This window comes from Neolamprologus multifasciatus, chromosome 3 (genome assembly GCF_963576455.1).
Source record: "Neolamprologus multifasciatus chromosome 3, fNeoMul1.2, whole genome shotgun sequence".
Classification (NCBI taxonomy): domain Eukaryota; kingdom Metazoa; phylum Chordata; class Actinopteri; order Cichliformes; family Cichlidae; genus Neolamprologus; species Neolamprologus multifasciatus.
This window is the reverse complement of record NC_140441.1, coordinates 36,614,333-36,630,684: the sequence shown is the minus strand read 5'-3', so window position 1 is coordinate 36,630,684 and position 16,352 is coordinate 36,614,333. Positions and strand designations below refer to the sequence as shown.

Sequence of the window (16,352 nt, the reverse complement as noted above, 5' to 3'; positions counted from 1 at the left end):
GTGCTCGTCATGGCCCCAGGCTCGCTGGTGGCGGCCTGCCGCAGCCTGGCCCTCTCTACGTGGCTGCTCTCCTTCTGCTTCGTCCACCTGCTGTGCCTGGACTTCACCGTGGCCGTGCGGGAGGAGTGGTACACCGCCTTCGTCAACATCACCTACGTGTACCCGGCCACCTCGGAGCTGCGCACCGAGAAGATGGAGTGCGGGTGATATGGCGAGCACTCTCCGAAGCGGGACGCCAAGCGGATGTTGGTCCTGCCCGCAGCACCGCTCGACCGCCAGGCCTGCGACCCTAACACCCGCTTTGCGGTGCCCGCTCAGGCCGGGGCCTGGGTAGGGCAACTGCACCTACAAGGACAAGATCCGCCACGCTGCAGCCCACAACGCCTCTGCGGTGGTCATCTTTAATGCGGGCTCCACCAACACTAACGACACCATCACCATGCCTCACCCAGGTAGATGATGCTCTGCTTTATTCACCCAAATAAATGCTCATTTAACTCGATTTCCTCCCTCTGTGAAGGGCGCTTTGCTTAGCTTTTCTGAGTTGGGTAGTTAGCATAGAATAATAATAGCACAGAATAAATGAAACACATTAATGAAAATCTGAGAATGTTATCTGTAATGTCAGGTTCTCTGTATTAAAAGTGAGTGAACGTATCCATGGGAGCTGATGTAACGACTGTGTTTTCCCAGCCAAGTGGTGGAGTGTTTATAAACAAACATCAGAACTTCTTGTGGAGGACTTGGTGATCTGCGCATGCGTGAATCTGAGCCTCATGAAAGTTAGTTAGTTTTCTGGTAAAACCTATTTTCAGTGTCATGTTGTGTAAACTTTCCTCTGAAATCTGATTAAATTCATAGTCACATAAATAATCTTTTTCTGTATCTGTTCGTTTGCGTGTTTTTTAGAGACTTCTAGAAGGAAATTGGAGTTTTGATTTATTTCTTCAGTCTGTTTCATTGTTACACTGTTAAAGACTGACACTCAGCTCTGAAAGGTTAAACCTGGATTTGTTTTAATGACCAGCAGGGGGAGACTCCTTTATCTTGAAAAACAGACCAGATTATATTGAAGTCTATGACAGAATGACCCTCAATCTCACTATGACCTCATTATAAACTTTCCAGGTGACTTCATGATCTCCAGGTGCTGCTATATAAAACTTTTGATATTTATAATTGTTTATTTTGCAAATTATGGGCTCTAGAATCAAAATAAGTCAATAAAGTCAGGATGCTTTGGGTCTGCTTCTAATTCCTCACATCCAACCTCTTTAAATCCAAGTCAGCTTCAAACTCTGTTACAGTCATATAAACCTATAAATATGATCCCACATCCATCTTTTATCCTGTGACTGTGTCTGTGCTGCTCCATGTAGGAGGACAGCAGTGTTTTGCAAACATTACTGACAGCTGTCATTGCTACACCTCAGCCTCACAGATACACCTGTGGTATCAGTCTGAGAATGCTACATCTCCTCGTTCACCACTTATCATGTTCACAGTGTTGGGTGTCCATTCAGCTGACCCACTGGAGTTATGACATCACCCCATCAGCCTTCATGGTGTAAATCTGATTTAAGTCTGTCATTGGTCGTATTTATTCCAGGCTGGAGGACGAGTTACAGGAAAGAGTTGTGATATTTAAATGTTCATGTGATGTAAAAACTTCTTGACACAGAATTCAGTTGAATTCAATTTAAATTATTTTATATTAATTTTGTTTACATATTCAAAATATATTATATATAGTTTTGCATAAATGATAATATTTCCATGTCCATCGTTTAACCCAGGTGTTTCACACTGAGTTGTTGTCACAGCTGTGTGCAGTGCAGAGATACAGCACACAAGAGGCAGAGCTGAACAGTGAAAGACAAACTTACAGAGTTACTCAGAAATAAACACACGGACACATCCGAGTGATGACAAATTCGGGCAACAGAGCAAAAGTAAACATTTTTTAAAAAGAGAAAAAAATAGAACAAAGATGTATATTCAACAACAAGAACAGGAGTATTTCTACACTGGACTCTGATCGAGGGTTAGACACAGGAGATGGATCAGCTGCAGCTGAGAGCAGCTCTATCCTGGGAAAAACTTTGGATTGGGAACATAAACCTGACTGAGGTCTTGGAGTCTTTGTGACTCACAAACACACATTAATAACAGAATCTGCAGCTTTGGTGATTAGTTGTATTCTGAATGTCACAAACTGATGAATCTTTATGTGAGTCAGAGTTCTTCTTCACTGAGGTTTCTGCTGTTTTGATGTTGCATTAAAACGAGACATGAGTGTAAATATCAGTCCAACTACTTTTCTTACTTTACTTTTTTAGCACACATGAACAAATAAAAAGTAGAGAAACCGTTTTACTGTCAACAAAAGTGCCAACAAGAGTGTATTAACCCTTTAAGACCTACCATAGAACCAAGTCTGCTAGAGCTTATATTATATTTCTACATGCTGTGGAGCCATTTTTGGGAGCATTTCAAGTTGCTATACATCAATACAACCATTATAGCCCACATTTTAATAATATGTATGCATTAAGTGCATAGAAATTACATAAATTGCAAAAAAAGTGCAATAAACTACAAAAAAATTGAAAATTGTTTTTGTTTTTTTAACATCTATTTCTAGTTAGAGAAATTTAAGAGGCTTATCCCTCAAAACTGTAAATACAAAAAAGTTGCACAAAATAGTTTCCCACCACAGGAAATTTATTTTGAGTGTCTTCATAGTTTTATTTTTGAAATACACCAATTTTTATATACTGCAGGAAAAACGAAAATAAATATTATAGTGCAAATTTGCAAAAAAAAACAGCATATGCATCAAAATAAACTATTTACAGCAGTGCAATTTTAGTTCTAAGCATCCCAGAAACGACACAGAAAGTCATAAAGCCAAACATAACTTTTAAAAACACCAGTATAGGTTGGCTCAACGAGGCTCTGATGGTAAAAAACTACATTTCCGCGAAAATGACGTCACTTCCGGTTTCGGGCAGGTAATGGCGGACATGCGATAGTTCGCGCTGACATCTATTCCAACCTAGGAAGTGTTATGAACAGCTGATCGGATCGGCAAAGTGTGTTTCTGGAATATTATGTTTTTGTTGCTGCAAGCGCTTTTTATGCAGTTTTTGCAAAGCTATATGTGGAAGGAAACCATGACTTAGGACAAGCTGATGGCATAAGATATAAGTACAACTCCTCCGGTTTCATATGCAAAAAAAATTATTGCGCTAGCTTACGTGGTTGCAGAGCTACAAGGATTTAAAAGTAGCTGCGCAAAATGGAGCGTGCCCGCTCCGACAGGTTTTAAAGGGTTAAACAATGTAAACACAAAACATGAAGCTCTATCCTGTTAATGCTGTTTTGTGTTTTACCTCAAATTCAATTCATCCTGTTTTTATTTTAACACCTCAGGATATTTATAGTTCAGATGAGTTGAAGGATTTCAATATTGGACTGAAGTCCTGAATTTAAATCTTTTTTCTGTTGTTTGTGTTGTTTTTCCCTCCGTTGGTTCTTGACGCCAACTGGACTGCATCGAATTGGAAACTTCAAATCTGGTTTATAATCATGATGTTATGAAGAGTTTCTGTTCAAAGTCTGAGATCTGCAGTTTCCAGCTGTTGTCAGGAAACTGAACTAGAAGGCCCATATGCTGACAACGTCTTCATCAAGAACTCTGTTTGAAATTGAAAGAAAATCCAAAGACATGAGTTATACTGAATATGAAAAGTTTAAGAGACTTTAAAATGTCACAGAGCAAATGATATTCTGACACAAACTGTAAACATTTGTTTTTAAAAGACAATACTTTTTTTTCTGACAGACTTACGTGTTCTTTGCAATTCTGATAAAACATAAATCCCCATGAGATCAGAGAGAGACCGATGAATACAGCCACGACGATTGCTAGCCGGCCTGAGAAAGAAATTCCTAAGGTACAAAAAACAGTAAAAACATAATTCAGTTAATGATATAAACGAGAACATTTTAAAGACAGAAAGTGGAATTAGGTAATAATCAGTTTTATTCTAAGAGGTGAACACCAGACTTTATTCACATGTTTCTGATGCACAGAGAATTTAATTTATCTCCACTTACAGTCTGGTGACCTCCAGCTTACATCGGGCCTTTTGCCCAATGACAGCCAGGAAAGCCTCGAGCCCCCGAAACCCAGAACTGGATAAAACTGATATTTGACATTTTGAATCAGAACCTCAGTATGTTTACCTGAAAGAGCTGCAGGTTTATGGGAGGATTTTACTTTGTTGTTTTCCAGATTTTCAAAGATGATCTAAGATGAAAACTGTTTGTATTGTTAGCCTGATGTTTCATTTCCTCCCTACCATTACCTTTCATTAACCCAACACTACACAGACTCAGTTTCCAGTCTATAGAACAAGCCTAGTCTTGGACTCCTTTTAGTCTGAGACTGAACTAAATCAATTTCTAGAAAACTGGATGGGAGTGTTTCTGTTCTGGTAAATTAATACAGTTCTCAGATTTGGCCCATATCTCCTGACTGTACTGTGTATAAACAATATAATGAATGAATGATTTTAGTGATTTTGTAAACTGTAAAGTTATTTTATTTTTACCTTTGGTCTCTTCCTTCAGCTCTGGTGGTTGGAGACTTCCAGGTTGCTGAGTTGTTTCTGTCTTCCCAGGCCTTGATTCTGAGATAAAATAAAATAAAAATACTTTGTAATAAATTGAAAACTGATCTAATATTATGACAGTGAATTAAGTTGCTCACACAGTTTTATTACTACCAAGTGGAAACTTACAAAACTGAAACATGAAACCAACAATGAAGAACCAAAAACAAAAACAATGTTGTGATGAGAGAAACAGTTTGTAGCTCTTCAGTGTTGGTTTCCTCACATGTCCTGATGAAGCTGCTCAGTAACAGTGTCACTGAGGTTGGACACTGTGGATTTCTGTGGTCGACTCAGACTCTGAGGCCTCCTTCAGGGATGTTACCTGGACCAGCAGCTCCATGAAGAATTAGCCTCACGTGTGTGTAAGCCACAAAGACTCTTGTGTTAAAAAGTCCAACTTAAAGCAGAAATGATCATGTTTACAGTCTTCTACATGAACCAGTGTTGGTCTCCATGGATACTTTTACCATCACATCATCTCTGTGTAGACTTCCTACAGGTCTGTTACTGTACTCAGCACTAATTAGCAGGTGTGTGTCTGTGTGATGCAGTTTATGGATGGAATTTTCTAACTACACAGTTTTTCTGGCAATTCTATTAAAAATGCTCCAAAAGGAAACATCAGCTCTAGAACAGTGAAGAAGATCCAGTTCATGTTCAAGTCAGTGAAAGTGGGGCTACAGCTGCTGGTGTCTGAAACTCCATCAATCAAACAGGATATTTATAAAGACATTGTTATGAAAGTGGAAACTATCTAAAGATTTGTGTTCATCCTTTTGAAAGCCCAATTTTATCTCAGGTTTGAACCATGATTAACGTTAACAGCTCACAGTGATCACATGTGTATAAATGAATCGTCTTACCAGAGACGGTGACTCTGCAGCTGTTGTAGCCGCGGCCATAACCTGTGTCCACCTCACACAGGTACAGACCCGAGTCCTCAGTCCTGAGTCTGGACAGCTGGAGTCTGATTCGTCCTTCTCTGAGGGCGTCTTTGTCACGCTGGACTCGCCCTGAAAACTCTTCATCCTCTGAGAACTCGACACCACCACGAAGATAATACAGAGTTATGTGTTTATGATCATTATTCATGTAACAGAGGATCTCCAGTGCTGAGATGGACGTGTCTGGTTTGGTGGTGAACGTCCACTCCAGTGTGATGTTGTGGTTCTCCTCTGCCTGATAGGAGCTCTGTGTCACATCCACTACAAATGATCCTGTTGAGGAGACAGAGAGGAGCAGACACACTCACAACTTTAGACAACATCAGAACTGTGACACACAGGAATAAACGAAGCATCATTTCTGTTATAAATCCAAAGAATTACAAGGCCCCCACACCACAGCCTGTCATATTTGTCCATTTATTCAGAACGCCATAATCTGCTCCTTGTTGTTTTGGCTCCTGCTAAAGATGCTTTAAGTTTCCAACATTTTGTTTCCAACAATCATGATGTCTAGAATCGCATTTATTTTTTAACAATCTTTCCTTATTTGTTTACAGAAAGCAAAAAAACAAACAGTACAAAATTAATAAATAATCATAAGTCATATACCCTGATGAGTGTCTGCTCAGATCATAGATGAGTTTATATGCTCAGCAGTTTTTGCTCACCTCTGCAGAGGACGAGTGTTAGAAGCAGCACAGCAGCAGAGAAGGCCGAGGGTCTGTGTGTGAAGATCACACTGATTTCCTGAAGAGCCATCACACTTTACTCTGAAAATCAATAAGCAAAACAAGCTTCCTGTTACTCTCTGCATCTCACAGGAAGCAGCCGTTTTATTCTAAATGTTACTGTTTCTGATCCTTTAACAACATTAAAGAAATCTCACCTCAAAGAAATATTTTAGTAACCACTGCAAACGAGTGCTGCTTTCTGAAAACTTTCAATTACAAGAAAAAGAGAACATTTATTTGAGGATTTTAAGTTCAGAGCTTCTCTGTGGCGCGATTCTTCATCTGTCTACTCTGAGCAACATCTCCAGACTGCAGATCCTGTACTGTTGATCAATGAGTTCCTCCACTCTGTAACAATAACAGGAAAACAGGTTCAGTCCCAGTGAAGTCACATTCAAGAAGCTGTTTCAGTGTTTAGTAATTAAGCAATTTCAAAATAGTTTATATGTAAAGAGACCTTTAGATCATCACTGATTACATAACAACAATTAATAATTATTAATTATGTAATAACAATTACATAACAATCAGTTAGGCAATGATTTTAAATGTATTCTGGTCAGGCTTGTACTGAGACAAAAAAATCAGCCTGGAAGTTTTTGTCCAGGCAGATCACCATCATTGTCAAAAAAAAAAAGAATAAATAACTAATATATCTTTATATATTAATATATCTAGCTTTCAATGAGACGTGACGTCATTCTCACTATAATCCATTTCTAACATACTGTAAAAAGAAAAGCTATGAAGCACATCCATTATTTGCAAGCAACTTATTATTTTTTTTTAATTTGCATGACAAATGGATTTTTTCAGTTTCTTTTTTATTCCTGTGACACAAAAAGTCCCCGCACCCACAGATGCTGTGAGATAGTATATGTTTCTTTACAGCGTTTCTTGGTGCTTTTTGTCTGCTGACATGTCAGTTATTTAACATATTTTATTGCATTTATTTATTTTCGATTCCACCTTTTTTTTCTTTTTTCACTTATATCTGTGTTGCATATACATTCAATTCAGTTCAATTGAATTTAATTCAATTCAATTCAAAACAATAGAATTCATTTTATTTATATATTTATATAGCGGCAAATCACAACAACAGTCGCCTCAAGACGCTTTATATTGTAAGGTAGACCCTACAATAATACATACAGAGAAAACCCAACAATAGCATGACCCCCTGTGAGCAAGCACTTTGGCGACAGTGGGAAGGAAAAACTCCCTTTTAACAGGAAGAAACCTCTGCAGGACAGGCTCAGGGAGGGGCGGGGCCATCTGCTGCGACCGGTTGGGGTGACAGAAGGAAAACAGGATGAAAGACATGCTGTGGAAGAGAGATTAATAACAAGTATGATTCAGTGTAGAGAGGTCTGTGCGCCTTAGCATATGTTACTTCCGGTGGGGAAACTCCTGTAGGGCGTTTCGTTTCTAGTGTGATATTAACACCTTGTTTACAGTCGGGTTTTGGAAAACAAGTCAACCAAATGGATGAATCAAACGGCGATTTACATTTCTCATGATGTCTTGGGCATTTACCGAATATATCTGTACATGATGTTCATCGATTTGTCAATATTTCTTGTCCTGCGCCTCAGAGCAAAAGAGAGAAAGGATTCAAATTTTACATTTCTCAGTATTTGTATAATCTTGAAGGTAAGTCACAACATACCCTTCATAAATACTAATATATAGAGACACTTACCAGCAATCATTCATTATTATTATTATTATTTTATAACCTGTGGCTTTTTATTCACGGTCTGTTGATATGCTGTAAATGGTAAATGGACTGATTCTTATATAGCGCTTTTCTACTCTCCCGGAGTACTCAAAGCGCTCTATACAACACGCCACATTCACCCAGTCACACCCATTCTCACAAGCACTACCTCTATACTGAGTGCTTTCTAACTACACTCACACACATTCATACTCCGATGGCTGCATCGGAGAGCAACTTGGGGTTAGTATCTTGCCCAAGGATACTTGGCATGCAGCCTGGGATCGAACCTCCAACCTTCCGATCAGTAGGTGACCTGCTCTACCTCCTGAGCTACAGCCACCCATCCATCCATCCATCCATATTCATCCGCTTTATCCGGGGCCGGGTCGCAGGGGCAGCAGCCTAAGCAAAGAGGCCCAGACCTCCCTCTCCCCAGCCACCTCCTCCAGCTCATCCGGGGGAACACCAAGGCGTTCCCAGGCCAGCCGAGAGATATAATCTCTCCAGCGTGTCCTGGGTCTGCCCCGGGGCCTCCTCCCGGTGGGACATGCCTGGAACACCTCACCCAGGAGGCGCCCAGGGGGCATCCTTGTCAGATGCCCAAACCACCTCAGCTGGCTCCTTTCGATGTGGAGCAGCAGCGGCTCTACTCTGAGCCCCTCCCGGATGGCCGAACTTCTCACCCTATCTCTAAGGGAGATGCCAGCCACCCTTCGGAGGAAGCTCATTTCCGCCGCTTGTATCCGCGATCTCGTCCTTTCGGTCACTACCCACAGCTCGTGGCCATAGGTGAGGGTAGGGACGTAGATCGACCGGTAAATTGAGAGCTTCGCTTTTACACTCAGCTCCCTCTTCACCACGACGGACCGGTGCAGCGTCTGCATTACTGCAGCTGCAGCCCCAATCCGTCTGATCTCCGGCTCCCTTCTCCCATCACTCGCGAACAAGACCCCGAGATACTTGAACTCCTCCACTTGGGGCAGGACCTCATCCCCGACCCGGAGTGGGCACTCCACCCTTTTCCGGCTGAGAACCATGGCCTCAGATTTGGAGGTGCTGATCCTCATTCCCGCTGCTTCACACTCGGCTGCGAACTGCTCCAGTGCGAGCTGGAGGCCCTCACCCGATGAAGCCAACAGAACCACATCATCCGCAAAGATCAGAGATGAGATCCTGAGGCCACCAAAGCGAAAGCCCTCCGCCACTTGGCTGCGCCTAGAAATCCTGTCCATAAAAATTATGAACAGAACCGGTGACAAAGGGCAGCCCTGGCGGAGCCCATCACCCACCGGGAACGAGTCCGACTTATTGCCGGCAATGCGAACCAAGCTCTTGCAACGGTTGTATAGGGATCGAATGGCCCGTAGCAATGGGCCAGACACCCCATACTCCCGCAACACCTCCCACAGGACACCCCGAGGGACACGGTCGAATGCCTTCTCCAAGTCCACAAAACACATGTAGACTGGTTGGGCAAACTCCCATGCACCCTCAAGTATCCTCGAGAGGATGAAGAGCTGGTCCAGTGTTCCGCGACCAGGACGAAAACCGCATTGTTCCTCCTGCATCAGAGGTTCGACTAGCGGACGAACTCTCCTTTCCAGCACCCTGGCATAGACTTTCCCGGGGAGGCTGAGGAGTGTGATCCCCCTGTAGTTGAAACACAGCCACCCTTCGACCCTTTTTCAGTCCCCCCCAAATCCACACAGCTTCTCAGATAAGGACCACAGACGAATCCCCACCCACCTCCATCCCCTCATACCTGTACACCCTCCCAAGTCCAGCCCCTGAAGAGATCTTTTAATTAGTTATAATTAAATATTTTTACAGTTTTTCTTTATGAGCGGAGAGTATTTAAGACAAAAAAAGCCATGACAGTTAGAGCGTTGTGTATCCATGTTAGTGAAAAAAACAACAACTATATGCTGTGTAGGTGTGTACTTGAAATTTCTAGCTGATATCGACTTTACGGGGGAAACATCTGGCTTTCACTAATGTTCACCTGTAGTTTGAATTCTGGACATTTGCCTGTTTAAATCATAAGAACTGTCACTATACAGAGATGTGCTTCTGATTTTGTGATGCAGTTCTGCTTCTGTTGAGTGATGTAAACAACCAATCGATCTACACTCTTCAAACATCAAAATCGATCATTTGATTTTTTTTATGACACAGCAATGGTGAGTGTTCCCACCTTCTGCTCTTTGTAACTTAATGCGATCTTTCCGTTTTTGTATTTTGGACATGATTTTGGAGTCCACCTTTGCTGTAGCGATTGACCGCAAAATAAAGCTACCGGAAATGTAAAACTACATTTGGTCTTAAAACAGGAAGTTAGCTTTTTCTCGTGCACAGGGTTTATTAACACATAGTGAGTGAGAAAGGTGACTGAAGAAGAAATACTCAGTGCATGATGGGAATCCCCAGCAGCCTACGTCTATTGCAGCATAACTAAGGGAGGATTCAGGGTCACCTGGTCCAGCCCTAACTATATGCTTTACCAAAAAGGAAAGTTTTAAGCCTAATCTTAAAAGTAGAGATAGTGTCTGTCTCCTGAATCCAAACTGGAAGCTGGGACAATAACCATGAGACACCAACACAACATTACTGGAATAAGTGATATAACATTGAGCATAAATGTCAGCATGAACCACAAGTCTTTGGCATAGTGCTTCCTCCCCTTGAGCCAAAATTATATTTTCTCTTGAACATAGATAAAGCGAGCTCTCTAGCTTTGATTGACAGAGAGCAGAACAAACCAGATGACTCAATGATGAGTCATCAACAGCTGAAAAGTCGTGTTAACTGATGATTGTCACAGTTCCACACAGACAGGTGAATGCTCAATGTATTCTTAGAATATGTTTTGTAACTTTAGTAAACGTGCTTCATCTTTAGTCCTTTCAGACAACTGGGCTCCTGAGTTTGTGCTAAAGAGTCATTTTCAAAGGAGAAACCGAAACAATCCGTGTGATTTGACTCCACCCACTCTGTAAACAGCAGTAGTCTGTGTGTATGTAGCTGCCATGACAGAAAGAAACATGCCGCTGCAGTCAGCTCTGTGTTGTATCTTTATTTGGCAAATACATTAAAGAAAAGTGTTTAATGGTGGCCCATGAAACACTCACTGCACACAGGACAGGGACTATCAAAATAAAACAGGAAACACACAACAGGCACAGACTTGACACTGAACAGAGGGAACACAGGACGGGAGTAACAAACTGCGTCATGAGACATGACTTACCCAAGAACTAGAAATCACAAAACAATAAAGAACCTGTCAGTATGTGCTGACATGTGTATGTGCTCACAGTTTGACTTCATTCAGAATTCATTCAGTAACATGTAGGAAAAAAAATCCCAGTTCTTCATCACAAATTTTAATGTTTTGTTATAAGTTTCTTGTTTGTTTGTCACCTGACTGAAAAAAACAAAAAAACAAAAACAACAACAACAACAACAAAAAAAAAACAGAAAAAGCAAACAAATAAAAAGAAGACTTACCACAGATAAAGACCCCAGACTCCGACACAGTGATCCAAACTGTCGCTGTCAAAGTGAAATGAGTTGCTGGAGCCGAGCAGGAAACTGGTTACTGCAAACCAGACACTCCGGTCAGATCAGTTTCTAATGTTTATTGCTGCACATTCATTGGTCTATTTATCAGATAAACCCTGAGCATGACGAACGCAGAGGCAGCTGACCTTGATTGCATATTGCATCAGATCAGTACAGATGATGTGTAAACCAAAGAGGAGCTGAAAATGTTTTTGGTAGCATTTGCATTTCATTCTGTCTGTAAACACAACAGCTCTAAAGGTTTTGAATGTATTCTGATAAAACTCTGTTGGCTGTAGAGCAGGATCATGTTATAATAATCCAGTCAAATTTGATTTATATTGATTTATATATATATATATTATATCCACTGAGGTCTTCACGGTCAACTTCATGACTTGGTGGAAAATTGAGAAAAAGCCTTAAAACTTTGAAACTATGTGTTACGTCCCCACATGAAAGCTAGGCGAAGAGGGTGGGGGACAGTATCAGTTGGATCCGGGTTGAAATGAAAAGGATGGCAGGCAGAGGTGTTTAACACAAAATAAATCTTTATTATAATTAATTAACCCAATAATCATATAAGCAGTAACAACAGAAAGAGACAGCAACGCTGCTTTAATGATAAATTAGACAGGCCAACCCAAAGAGATGGTGACCGCTTCAACCAAGAAAACAACTATAAGGATTCAACAGAAAAAGACAGCAACGCTGCCATTAGCAATAACCAGGCAGGCCAAACCAAGTAATGGAGGCCGCCGTCACTTAAGCAAAACCACTGCTCAGTTGAGTTACTCACAACAAGCCACGCATGGTGGGGCTGGTCACACACACACAGCAGGCCTTTTCCACACCTAGACCAGAAGCACACACTGACCAGCACAGTGGAAATCCACCAGAAGCCTCCCCCACACCCACACTGCTCTCCTCCAGCTTATATGGAGGGTAATTGGTGATAAACGAGGGCAGATGAGCGCACAGTGTAATGTCAACATTGTCAAATAAAGATTTAAATATCATATCACAACTGTCCTCTGATCTCTTCCTAAATTCAACAGATAAACCTGAAAGTCAAAATAATGCTATACAGAGCCGTTTATTTAAAACTATATCATTGTTGGTACTGACAGCATGTAGGGAACGATGTATGGGGATTGTACATATCAGGTTACTTTGGAACTCTGATGTCTTCGTCTTTATCAAACTTTCATAAAATGTATTTCATTTCATTCATAAGATTAGTTTTAAAACACTTTAAAAGCGAGTGTGTGACATCATTGCATCCATCTTTTTTTTTATTTAGTCTTTTATACAGGCCTGAAGCACCTTCACCCACAGTAAGAACTCCCACTCTGACTGCAGCAGTCACACAGAGACATGTTTGTATGCTGGAAGCAGAGACTCACACTCATGTGTGAATCAAGTCAGTGTGTTTAATGTTTTGACACAGAAATTAAACAGTGACCTCTAGTGTCTTGCTCTGGTATTGCACCGAAAGGACACAGCACAGCTGGAGCTCTGTGTGTTCAGCCTCTGAAGTCTGCAGGTGAACCAGCCTGTAGCTCCAGGTCGGCTGCAGAGTTTCTGACCTCAAAAGACAAACATAAGAGGTCTTTGTGATCAGATCAGGATCTGTGTGTCCTTCCTTTCATTCCTGACTCTGACATCAGCTCACAGCTTCAAATGAGTGACTGGTGTTAAGATTAAAACTGAAAACCAAACTTATATATATTGTTCTTTTCATTCAGTCTGAGACACAGAGAGGAAACATGAAACATTTCAGTGTTTTTAAAACAAGGTGAAGCTCAAATATTCACATATTCACTGAACATCAGGACAACAACTGTAAACATCTGGCCAGAGTCAAAGTGTCCTGCTACACATGGTCTGCTCCATATTTGTTTTTCTCGAAACACTGAAAATGCAAACATTAACATTTTAACTTTACATTAATACGTATGCATGTTTATATGCAGACACAAAGATAGTTTTGCTGCAACATTAGCCTCGTAGATTTCTTGGTTTTATAATTATCGACCATTTAAGGAGTTAAAAACCACATCATTTGTGTTGATCTGTTTATTTACCGAGGAGGCATGTATTATATCATAAATTATCTACTATTTATTTAAGACATTTTTAATAAACTCACAACATTTTTTACAACAAGGAATCAAAAATACACCAAAACATTTAAATTAAAACATTAAATATGAGAACAAAGTAAAACGGGGGGGGGGGGGGGGGGGGGTTGTTTTCAATCTTATGAAATGGAATAAAAAATGTTCCAGCTGTGTTTGGAGGGGTCACTGGGAGCTGCTTTCATCTGCCGGTGTCACAGTGAAGAAAATGAGCCCAGTTCTTTGTATGTGTGCTCATGCTTTTCAGATCAGGATGATTCTGATAAAAGAGCTGCTTTTTTATTTGAGCCTGTTATAATGTAAGTCTGTGCAGTAAGTGCAGTCACAGGGCTCTGGCTGGACTCCCTGTAATGTTCCTCAGTTCTTTAACTATTTTAAATAACAGCTGCCACCTGTGGACTCAGACGTGTGATTCAGAAATATACAGGGACTCTATGTGAATGTGCTCTAACAAAGGCCTGACCAAAATACTTCAGAAAAAAAGTCAAATATCTTCATCAGAAATAAAAATCTATGAAGTCTAATCCTTCTTTCAGAACTCAGCTGAGAATCATGAAGATTTAATCTTGTTTCAGTGTCAGAGTCACTCTGAGCTGTCGTCACTTTCAGTGACACTTTGTGAAGGAGTACTGCTAATAGTGAATTTAATTTAGCAAAAATCTAAATGAACTTTTGTGTAACAGCTACAATGAGTACATACCCCATTAGGAAAGTATGAATAAGGGACTAACAGAGTATTTAGATGCACATTTGTATTTGTAATGATTAAGACATGAAGTCATTGTTCGTGAGGTTTGATTTCACAGTGTAATTCAGGCAGTTATTAGTTGTTAGTTAAGTATTTTGTGTGAGCTCGTTTAGAGTGAGGACTATTTTTGCCTTTTAAAGCATTTATAAATGAAAATGAAGACTCAAACAAGTCTCAGCTTCACAACAGAAAAATTACAAACAGATACAGAACATGCAAATATTTATTTCCAGATTCAAAAATAATTGTTTATGAATCACTTACTTTATAAATGATGCTATGAGATAATTATATATGAGATTTTTAAATGAAGAATTAACATTTATATCTGTATTTATACAGGACATGCTAAAGAGGAGTAATGGTGACTTAAGCATTTAATAATACCTTATTAATGCTAAATAGTCTGACATTAATATAATGTTACTGTATTCGTTCCTTCATGCTGCAGGAGCTGCCTTCATACTCTCTCCACATGAGGTCGACCATTGTCATCGTAGGGTCTGACAGCAGCTCCAATGACTTCCTCCGTGGCTGCCACTTTGACTATGGAAAAATTAAAGAGACTGTAGAGGTCTGTGTGTCCCTCCATGGACTGCCTGTAACATCATTCATGCTGAACGATTTTACAGACAGCACTGTGTTCTCCACGTCTTCTCCAGATCCTTTCACATCTGTCTCGTGCTCTTAGGTGAACCTGCTGTCATCTGTGAGGAGCACAGGGCTTGTTGACCTGGCAGTTCTGGTATTCTGTGGCAAATGTCAGTCAGGCTCCACAGTGCTGGGCAGTGAGCACAGTGCCCACTAGAAACAGTCAGAAAAGACGACAAGGGAAAACTGTGAGTCGCCTCCACCTGTAAAACCATTGTTGGCCCTCTGCTGCTCCTGTTGCTCATTTCATCAACCTGCTCTGCTACTTCAGGGACCACATCAATATCCCAGACATTTCAATGACTTGATGCTACACTCTGATCACAAAGTGTTACTTTACATTTTGACAATAACCTAACCTGAATTTAAAAAAAAAGTGCATATTTACCTGAAACACACTCGCTTTTCACATCTGATGAAAACAAAAACTTCATCAAACGGATGCTGAATGGTTCGTTGCTGCTTGCAGGCTCATTGGATAGGAGCGTTTTGTGAGTGGCTCAGAAGCCTGCGACAGATTTGGAGGTCAGAGGACAAAGTAGTTTAATATTTGTGTTTCTCTGTTTCTAATTTCTTAGATTCATATCTCTACTCTAGAAGCATTTTAGTGTGGGCCAGTGTACATGAGCTCAAGCAAAAAGATGAGAGAAGCTTCAGCATTCGAAAATCCCTTTATTGCACCAGCTTTTATGTGCTGTCCAGTTTCTGCTGCGCCACCCACAGGAAGTGTTTCATCCATCAGTGAAGCACCTTGAGGCGACTGTTGTTGTGATTTGGTGCTATATAGATAAAATTGAATTGAATTGATATCAAAGTTTGTCTCCTTCAGTCTCAGAGAAACAGAATATATATTTAAACATTATAGTACAAAATAAATACTTTCACCAGTAAAACATCATTTTCCAAAACACTTTTGAAGCACAACTTAAACTCAAGTGTTTTGTTATTGACTCTGTGCACATGTGCAATCTTCATGCACTGACCCTGGATCAGTATTTAGTCAAATGTGTTGAGTTTGATGAGCAGCTCACAGCTGGAGCTCTGTGTGTTCAGTCTGAAGGTTTCAGGTAAACCTGCCTGTAGCTCCAGGTCGGTTGCACAGTTTGTGACAAACATCAGAGCTCCTTCTGTTCACATCAGGCTGCTCTCGTCCTTCCTTCTACTC

At 40.7% G+C, this 16,352-nt stretch overlaps 1 protein-coding gene and 1 pseudogene across 3 annotated transcripts; one reads left to right on the top strand and one right to left on the bottom strand.

The window, feature by feature from the left end:
- The first annotated feature begins 9 nt into the window (after nt 1-9).
- On the top strand, nt 10-892 carry LOC146522930 (RING finger protein 150 pseudogene; annotated as a pseudogene).
- A 778-nt stretch (nt 893-1,670) lies between these two features.
- Nucleotides 1,671-11,720, bottom strand: LOC146522929 (uncharacterized). Of its 3 annotated transcripts, XR_014871088.1 has the most exons (8): nt 11,594-11,720; nt 6,516-6,708; nt 6,298-6,399; nt 5,546-5,899; nt 4,620-4,697; nt 3,854-3,954; nt 3,342-3,700; nt 1,679-2,411 (listed from the first exon to the last, which is right to left on the bottom strand). XR_014871088.1 is itself a non-coding variant. In XM_085142735.1 (7 exons), exons 3-7 carry the CDS (start codon nt 6,386-6,388, stop codon nt 3,692-3,694), a joined length of 633 nt encoding a protein of 210 aa, XP_084998861.1. In that variant the 5' UTR covers nt 6,389-6,399; nt 6,516-6,708; nt 11,594-11,720; the 3' UTR covers nt 1,672-3,691. The 3 variants fall into 3 exon arrangements, 2 of the variants coding, with proteins under 2 accessions (XP_084998869.1, XP_084998861.1); XM_085142735.1 differs by having other exon boundaries at nt 1,672-3,700; XM_085142743.1 differs by having other exon boundaries at nt 1,671-3,700; nt 6,298-6,708.
- Between the last annotated feature and the right edge of the window lie 4,632 nt (nt 11,721-16,352).

Bases quoted from the DNA above. Each gene is read 5' to 3' on its own strand.
- LOC146522929 (XM_085142743.1), bottom strand. From the start codon at position 6,388: ATGGCTCTTCAGGAAATCAGTGTGATCTTCACACACAGACCCTCGGCC. The intron at 5,900-6,297 runs GTGAGCAAAAAC...TCTCCTCAACAG, and splicing joins AACACTCGTCCTCTGCAGAG to GATCATTTGTAGTGGATGTG. The intron at 3,955-4,619 runs GTAAAAATAAAA...TTTGTACCTTAG, and splicing joins GCTGAAGGAAGAGACCAAAG to GAATTTCTTTCTCAGGCCGG.